Source organism: Pipistrellus kuhlii, unplaced genomic scaffold (assembly GCF_014108245.1).
Source record: "Pipistrellus kuhlii isolate mPipKuh1 unplaced genomic scaffold, mPipKuh1.p scaffold_m20_p_18, whole genome shotgun sequence".
NCBI classification, from domain to species: domain Eukaryota; kingdom Metazoa; phylum Chordata; class Mammalia; order Chiroptera; family Vespertilionidae; genus Pipistrellus; species Pipistrellus kuhlii.
Window position 1 is genome coordinate 10579475 of NW_023425493.1, and position 9431 is coordinate 10588905.

General features: G+C 44.6%; 1 protein-coding gene across 2 annotated transcripts in view; it reads left to right on the top strand.

The window, feature by feature from the left end:
- The window catches only part of UTP25 (UTP25 small subunit processor component), a 38019-nt gene extending 29331 nt beyond the window's left edge, over window positions 1-8688 (top strand). Inside the window, exons 12-13 of one of the 2 annotated variants that reach the window (XR_004988697.2) lie at window positions 8202-8343; window positions 8455-8688. Coding sequence is in view for 1 of the 2 variants with exons in the window: in XM_036442193.2 (XP_036298086.1) it covers window positions 8455-8461 (7 nt within the window). In the remaining variant the exon portion in view is untranslated. The remainder of the gene's footprint in view (window positions 1-8201; window positions 8344-8454) is intronic. The other variant, XM_036442193.2, reaches the window with a different exon arrangement.
- The last annotated feature ends 743 nt before the right edge of the window (window positions 8689-9431 follow it).

The following is a 9431-nucleotide window of genomic DNA, read 5'->3' on the forward strand; positions in this document are numbered from 1 at the left end:
ACTCACGTAGGCTCCTTTCATCAGCTCTGATCGTTAGAGACTTTGTAAAACTTCCACCCATCAGAAAGTCCTGGCACATCCACTGTCATTTTGGATTATTTTTGCTTATAAGCCACATTCTTTTCAAGTGAATAAAAAAGATTTTGGAGAGAGAAAGTTTTAGAAAGTAGCTGTGGGGATTTTATTCAGCAAATTCCAGTTCTTAAGGATGAGGAAGCTTGATATTTTATGAGTTGCAAACACCAGGTGGCGCTGTGAACAAGAACAGTAGTAGGCGCTTCCCCTCCCCTCTGGCTGTGCTGGGCTACTGCTGTCCTGGGCTCCTAGCTGCAGAGATCCACAGCCAACACACAGCAAACGCAGAATGTGGTATAACTCCTGTTTATATTTATACGTTCATACCTTATAAAAATGATCCCACAGATGGTGCGTTTATTTCAGGAAACAATTTTTATAGAGCAGCGAACACTGTGTTTTAAGAAATGGAAAGTCTCAAGCAGGTGTGGTGTATAATTAAACTCACAAATCACTCCTAAAATAGGCACTTCTAATACAAACCCAGAATTATAACTTTGAATACCTTCCTTTGGACACACCACCAAGTTTGTACAGATGAGCCCCAAGCTGAATGGTCCCCCGGCTCCCCGTCACCACGCTGTGCGACACCTTTTCTGCAGAGAAGAAATTGGCCACAGTGACTTACAATTCTAGTTGCTCACCTGAACCTTCCTTCTGGAGGAGTCAGAGATGATCTTGCAGAGACGGAAGTTTTCTCTGTTGGGGACGTTCCTAGCTTCTTATCCATCCCACCTGTCCCAGGCCTAGCTTGTTGGCTCATTTCCTTCATGAGACTGTCCACTCCTTCACCTATGCTTGGTCCAGATGTCCTAACCCTCTTGCCTCTTTGGTCCTCCTCTGGAGAATAGCATTTGCCTGGCCAAAATACAGCAGGGGGTCATGGGGAAAGATTTTTGAACACCTACTATGGGCCTGTAACAACTATCCTGGGTGCTTTACCTACATCATCTCACAACAACTTAAACGTAGCATCCATCATTATATTGCAGGAGAAATAGATGCTCAGAAAAATTATCATCTCCCAACATTAAATAGCTAGTGGCCAAGGCCACGTGTCAGGACCAGGACCGGCAGCTTGGATGGAGATGAATCGTTGAGGAGGTTTCTCCCTTTCTTGTCTGGTCAGTTTGGTCAGCGCTCAGGCCTTGATTAGGCTCTTCTTGGTTCAGTCCTCACTTTGGAACCTTGTGGCCAAAGCTTTGATCCCAGCTTTACCTTTTACCGAGCGTGTTACCATGGGCAAGTTGCTGACCTTTGTCTTGCCTCCATTTGCTTATTTGCAAGGTAGAGATAATGATGTCTTTCTTGGGGAGCAGTATTGCTAAGCATGACATGAAACCACATGCATATTTGTGGAGATCATAGGAATTCTCTCCCTTTCCCATGCACGCCCATTGATTTGTTCGTTCTACAAATACGTGCTGAGCAATGGGTGAGGCAGACATGCTTCTGCGCTCAGAGAGGATGGAGGAGCTGGAATGGGGAGACAGAAAATAGACAGAAGCTGGACAAAAATGTAATTTCAGATGGGGCTAAATCCTGGAAGAAAATGAAGCAGGGCCAGAGGATGGAAATCTTTGGCCATCCTGCTGCCTTTGATTGAAATGCCCCATTGCCACGTCCAAGCTATAATATTAACCCTCACTCATCTTTCCAGGCCCCCTTCCCATGGTCTTCTCTGTGGAATCTTCAGTTTATTACCAAATGGAATCATGCCCGCTTCCAGACTTTCCCACTGGTTGTCTAAACTTGTCTGTGAGGCTGGGGGCCCCCACTCTATCTCATTCATTGTTACAGTCTCCAAACCACTGCCCGCCCTCAAGAAAAGCTCCTTGGATAGGCCGAAGAGAAAAGCTGATCCTATTACCCCAAGCAACGCCCCGATGTACTGGTTCACAAGAGGCAAATCCTCAGGGTGGGCTGAAGGTGGGGAGAGAAAGGGAAAGGTATCCTGGAACCTCTGCAGGAGCTAAAAGAACAGACTTTCCAACAAAGGACCGATTGAAACATCGCTCTGTGTGTGAGTGTGTGCATTAGAGGCAGGGATGAAGGCTGGTAGAAGGAAAAAACCTGTTGTCTAGCAGGCGGAATCATGGTCCTCTTTTCTAAAAAGCCCAAGGCTTCCTAAGCCATGTCAATTTTGGAACATTTTTATTATTTCAGAAAGGAACCCCAGCCCAGCCAGCTTGGCTCAGTGCTTAAGCATTGACCTATAAACCAGGAGGTCATGGTTCAATTCCTGGTTAGGGTATATGTCTCTCCCTGTGTCCCTTCCTCTCCGAAATCAATTTAAAAAAAGAAAAAGAAAGAAAGAAACCCCATCTCCTTTAGCTATTAATGCCTTTAGTATCACACCCCAACCATTAGCTTTAAGCAATCACTAATCTACTTTCTATAGATTTCCTTGTTCTGGATGTTTCATATGAAATGGAAAAAAAATCATATAGTATATGGTCTATACTGTTTTCAAGATGTTTCTATATTATAGCTTGTCAGTACTTCATTTCTTTTGAGGCTGAATATCTATTCATCAGTTGACAGAAATTTGAATTGTTTCTACCTTTTGGCTATTATGAATAGTGCTGCTATAAGCATTCAGGTACAAGCTTATATGTATGTTTTTATTTCTCTGGGGCATATACCTAGGAATGGAATTGCAGAGTCGTGGTAACTCTGTGCTTATTTTCACATTTCTGATATGATCTGAGGGTTCTGATTTCTCCTCATCCTCACCAACACTTGAATTGTTTATTCTAGCCATCCTAGTGGATGTGAAGTGATATGTCATTAGTGGTTTTGATTTGAGTTTCAATGTTTTTTTATTAATATATATATATATATATATATATATATATATATCTTGTTTTATGCTCACAACTACTTTATGAGGTAGGTGGATTATTACCTCCATTTTATAGATGAGAAGAATGAGGCACAGAGAGGTGAAGTGACTTACCTAAGGTGCACAATGGGTGAGGATTAGACCAGGACAAGAACTCTCTCAGTCAGCTTTCTCTTTTTGTTTTTTAATATATTTTATTGATTTATTTATTTATTATTATTATTTTTTTTTTACAGAAAGGAAGGGAGAGAGAGAGTTAGAAACATTGATGAGAGAGAAACATTGATCAACTGCCTCCTGCACACCCTCAACTGGGGATGTGGCTACAACCAAGGTACATGCCTTTGACCGGAATCGAACCTGGGACCCTTCAGTCCCAGACCAACCCTCTATCCATTGAGCTAAACCCAGTCAGGGCTATCAGCCAGCTTTCATGCCCCTAAGTAGTCCACCATGTTGCCTTTGCAAAAAGAGTGAGAGGATTGGGGACAACAGGCAGAGTGGCCAAAGGATGTTTAAGGAGAGGAATACCCACTGCTCCATTTTAAATAGTTTATGTTGCTGCGTATACACTTCCTTCATCTCCATGTGTGAATGGTTAGTTTGCAGAAAGGGAGCCCAGTCCTTTCATCTTTGAGTTAAAACCAGGGTGAAGAGAAAGGAACAGCCATAAGATGTAGGGCAGAGAACAACAACTCAGCAGGGGCAGAAAGTTGGAGCCAGAGCTGAAGCAGATCAAGGCTCCCTTCATAATTCACAGAAATTTGCAAGAGGGCTCTAGCTTTTGAATAATCCCGACACTTCAAACAAACCTTATCTGGATCTGAAGGGACCAGGAGACCCCAGCTGGGTTCATTTATGGAATCATTTAACAGATTTGTCTCCACCTTCTCCCCACCCCACCCGCAGCCAATTCTTGGCCCCTTAGCCAAATGACCATGTGGTGCCAAAGCCGCTCTTTCCTCCGCTCCCTCTGTGTTAACACTGAACACACGAGCCTCTGTTTCTGACCTTGAAGAGACTGTAAAGTCAGCATCCATCTCCAAAATCTTTCTCAAAGATGGGCCTGTAAGAATTCAAAGGGGCTAGAGGACACCCCATATAGAAGCTTTCTTCCCTCAAACTCACCTCAGGAATCTTAAAAAAAATAAATAAATAAAAATTATATATATATATATATAGATAGATAGATAGATAGATAGATATAGATATATAGATATATAAAAATAGATATAGAGATATAGATATATAAAAATAGATATAGAGATATAGATATAGATGATATAGATATAGATATAGATATAGATAGATATATTGATTTCAGAGAGCAAGGGAGAGGGAGTGATGAGAGAGAATAATTAATCGACTGCTTCCTGCACACCCCACACTGGGGATCAAGCTGGCAACCTGGGCACGTGCCCTGACCGGGAATGGAACCTTGACCTTCTGGCTCATAGATCGACACTCAACCACTGAGTCATGCTGGCTGGACCCAGGAATCTTTTTGCTCCAACAGCTCCCACCCCAACACTACACACACACACACACACACACACACACACACACACACACTCCTCCTGGTTCACCACCAGACTGCCCGATGATTCTCTCTGATTTGAGAAGCCAAGGTAACAAGGAGGAAGGAATCAGGTGTATTTTCTGTATCTCCGTCCTGCATCCCTGGCATCTGTCTGCTGATTTATCAAGAAGACGGGCGATGGTTTAGGAATGATGGACGGTCCTCTGAGGAAGCAATGCCAGAAGCGTGATGAGCAGAAATGCTGAACAAGATGCTGGCTGGAGGGGGAATCTGTCTTCCAGGCCGATTAGTTTGGGTGGGAGCCAAGACAGGCAGAAACTTGTTACAGCTCCACTCATCTTTCTTGCCCCCTCCCCCCCCCCTTCCCTGCCCCTCCCTGGATCCCAGAATAAAATGAGATTAGCCTCACTCAAGGTGGCTCACTGGTCTGAGCATACCGCAGCAGTGTCTCAAGGCAGATGATTGTTACTAACAAATGCATATTATTCATGTCCCCATTTGGTCTGTAAGACATGTAAGGACAGAACATTGACCTTTTTCTGTAATGCCTGGAGTAACCAGTAAACACTGGACCCAACAGGTCACAGAGCAACTTGCCAAAGTGAATCGACTTCAAAGTAGAAATGAATTTTTATTTTTTATTTTTTTTATTTTAATTTTATCTCTTTCTGAACTTTCATTTAAAAATATGTTTTTATTGATGTTTAGAGCGGAAGGGAGAGAGAGAGAGAAACATCAGTGATGAGAGAGAATCATTGATCAGCTGCCTCCCATACACCACACCACTGCGTATTGAACTGTGACCTGGTTCATAAGACAGTGCTCAACCACCGAGCCATGCCAGCCCGGCTCTTCTATCATTTTTAAAATAAAGAGACTTTGTCTAATCTGCCAGTTGAGAAATGGAAGCCAGATGAATTCAACTCGTTAGGATGCACAGAATACGATGGATAATTATAAGCAGGGAGGCCCATGGTGAATTTTGGAGGAGAGAGGTTCTATAAAATGTTGAAAACATGATGCTCAGATAGTCACATAGTTGAAGATTTATGTACCTCATTAAGGAGAGAACCGCAGGACAACGCCAAATCAAAGGCAAACACAAGAGACTTTTACATATGACCATTAAAGGAAAGTATGTGGGAAGTAGGTTTGCAACATTACATAAAAGTTGTTGATATCCCCCATGGCAATAAGATCAGACTGGGGGTTATGTTTTCTATTTGATAGAATTCATTTGCCACATAGCAATCTTCTTAACACCTAACTTTATAGAGTCTGGCCCTAACCATTACTAGTTAGTAAGTCTAACTAAATCACCTCCCTAGGGCAAGCATCACATGATCCTTGGGTGGGCTTGTTAGACAATGCAACGGCATGACCCTAAAGGGTACATGTTAAACTTCGGATAATTTTTCTTAACCCACAACTTCACTCTTTATAAGATTCACAGGCCATTTGCCTATTAATAAAGTCACCGTACACGACCACAAGTAAGGCCAGAAAATGGTGTTCAGAAATTAAGGGATCCAAACTGCAGCCCCTGCGACTTTCCTCCCTCCCTCTTTTGCCATTTTCCCATCTTCCTCCATGCTCCTTGGAAATAACCACCCACGTGGAATGAATAGACTTACCTCTCTCTGTCTGGCTTATTTTAAGCCCTAGGTTTATAAGCCAGGATTTCCTGTTATGAATGGGAATTGTAGTTGTTAAAAACGTATTTGTTCTCTTTTGCTTTCCCCCCTCAAAGACCGAAAGCCATTTCTCTGGAATCCCACTCAAGTGTAGGTTGGCTGTGCCAACACCATCAACTACAATGACAGTCTTTATAGGCACGCGGTACCTGACAGTGAGGGGATTGTTTGTCGAATGGCTGGGAGGACAGCCCTGCCCTGTTGAACCAGGGTTAGTGAACTCAGCAATGGAGCTTGGGAGGCATGACTGTCCACCTCTGAGGGCATGGCTTGGGAAGAGCTCCAACTCGCTTCTGTGGCATTCTAAAACTGGCAATGGCAGGTGAGAGGATTGATTGGCACTTGTAACTGTTATTGCTTCCCGCTGGACCAGCTGGAGATTTAAAAATAACATTTCTCTTGTTTGGTCCCATTGCTCCTATGAATCCTCTAGCCTCCTCATAATTCTCCCTCCTGGTTCTAGGGGACCCCAAGGAGCACGTCACATCTAAATATATAAAAAGCCAGAGACCGTAATGCCATAACGACCAGAACGATCAGTCTCTAAGATGCCCACTGCAGCCAGCTAGTCCAGCCTGATCGGGGGCAGGGCTGGCTGGCCAATCACCCATGGCTTCTCCCCCAGCTAGCCCAGGCCTGATCAGGGCCTGACTATCCCCCACCCCCTAGGGGTACAAATTTGTGCACTGGGCCTCTAGTGTGTCCATAAAATAGTCCTCTGGGCTATGGCAGCATCCATCATTTTCCTCATGCCTTGGCTTGCTGTCTGAGTTCCGTTACACACATCACATATGCCAGTGAAGCCACCTGGAGTCCACCACTCTCCACCTCTCATGTGCCCCAGCCACCAGCACCACGGCAACCAATCCTCTGCACTGTCTACTGCCCTCCACACCCCTGCCAGCTTCTGTGGAACAACTCACTTAGTCTTTTTTTTTTTTTTTTTTTAATATATATATATTTTATTGATTTTTTTACAGAGAGGAAGGGAGAGAGATAGAAAGTTAGAAACATCGATGAGAGAGAAACATTGGTCAGCTGCCTCTTGCACACCCCCGATTGGGGATGTGCCCACAACCAAGGCACATGCCCTTGACCAGAATCGAACCCGGGACCCTTCAGTCCACAGGCTGATGCTCTATCCACTAAGCCAAACCGGTTTCGGCACAACTCACTTAGACTTAATTCTTTCCTATTGCAGCCCTTTCTCCCGAGGACTCAGGCAGGTGTCATGCGTGCCTAGAGGGAGGGCCATCTAGTCTCTCTGCTCCTCTCCCCTGGACCCAGATTTGCGCAACTCTACCCTTTGCTCCCGAAGATGAGCTCTTTCCTGGGGGGCCCAGGCCGAGGTTCTCCGAACATGCCCGAGGAAGGCTAGATCCAGGGTGAACGAAGTCTAGGTTCAGGTTGAGACCCTGTCACTCCACCTGCAAATGGACATGCGTGGGAAAACAAGACGTCACCCATCAGCTCTGAGAGGCGCACAGAGGCTGCCTTGGAGAAGCAGAGGGATATAGGCACAGCTTCAGGGCTTTAGAGCTTCAGAGCTTTAGGCTGGCGAAGACAGAGTAGGATATCCAAACAGAGAGACAGGACAGGGAGGCCTCCAGGCTCATCTCAGCTGTGCAGTTAATGAGTCTGGGCGAGTCACTTCTCCCTGGCCTCACTTCCCTTACACATAAAACCAGAGGATTCTGTCTAGATCAGGGCTCATCAAACATTTTGCGTAAAGGGCTAGATAGTAGATATTTGAGGTTTTGTGGACTATCAGTCTCTGTCACAACTACTTAACTCTGCAGTGGCATGAAAGAACCCATAGAAAAACGTGCCCATGTTCCAATAAGACCTGACCAACAGGCACAGGCGGTAGACTGGACTCGACCCCCCTAGGCCATAGTTTGCCAGCCCCAGGTCTCGGTGGTCTTCCTGAAGTTTCAGCGGTTCCTTTAGGTTAGAAGTGAATTACTTTGAGCCCACACATGTGACACATTTAAGTGTAAGCTCCCAAATATAACAACACCAACAGTTTACTTGTGTTCTTTTGTAGATAACACCTTTTCTTTTCTCCAGTAATAAATTGAATCCCAGCATCATTTATCATGAGCCTGAAGGTGCCCACTGATGGTCTTGCTGGAAGGGGAATCTAACGATACACATGATTAAATCGCACATATCAAATTATTCACAAGGTAATGAAAAGACATACAAGTAATAACTACAAAACTTTACAATTATTGCTGTGATTGTACTGTAATCAATTATCAAAACTTAAATCAAGTTCCATTACATCCCAATCTCAGATGCTAGCAGGGACCAGGTTCAAGGACATTGCAGTGTAATATGTGTAGGATCTACTGAACATCGGCGGGTCCTCTGCAGTGCATTCCTGTGAGAATGGATGGCCGTGCCTTCTCCGGGAAGTCCTGACACAGACGGAGACAGACCCACAGAGCAATCCCGTAACAGACTGCTCTTCAGATGCAGTAAAAGTCAGACCTTGGTTCAGCCGCAGAGAAAGTAGTAGCTTATAGAACAAAGCATGTGAAGAGAACCTCGGGTACCTCGGGTTCTGCAGTGAGGCACCCAGCATTCCATGTGGACGGAAATGGCGGGCAGAGCTGCACTGGAACATGCACAAGGCAGGATCCACACAGCTTGGTATTTCTTGTGATATTTCTTTTTTTAAAGGGAGATGAAGTATCATTAGAGAAGATGCTTAGACCACAAGCGAGTTACTGTGCTAAGAATTTGGTCTTTGACAGTTTCATTTCTAAAATGTCACCATCACTCAATATATCCCTTCCATAACAAGTTCCTTTGACAGTGGTGCTAGCTAGCTCCATAGGCTTACCTTAGTCAAGTCTTGGGCAGCCACATAGATGTCACTGGAGGAGCAGTTACGCAGTTGCTTCAGAAAACCCTCAATCCATTTCCAGCGGACGTTGGGATGGAGTATACTTTGGCAGAAATAAATTTATATTTTTCCAATAGGTTATCATTGATTTTAGAGAGAGAGAGAAAGAGAAACATCGATTGGCTGCCTCTCACATGCCCCACCAGGGATCAAACCCACAACCTGGGTATGAGCCCTGACCATGAATCAAACCGGCGACCTTTTGGTGCACAGGATGACGCTCAACCAGCTGAGCCACACTGGCCAGGGCACATTTTTCCTGTTTTACCAGAGCTCTTCATTTTACCTGTGCTGACAGAAAAAAAGATTAGAGGAGGGGCCTCTACTTAAGGTAACGGTTCAATAGCAGAACCAAATTGAGGA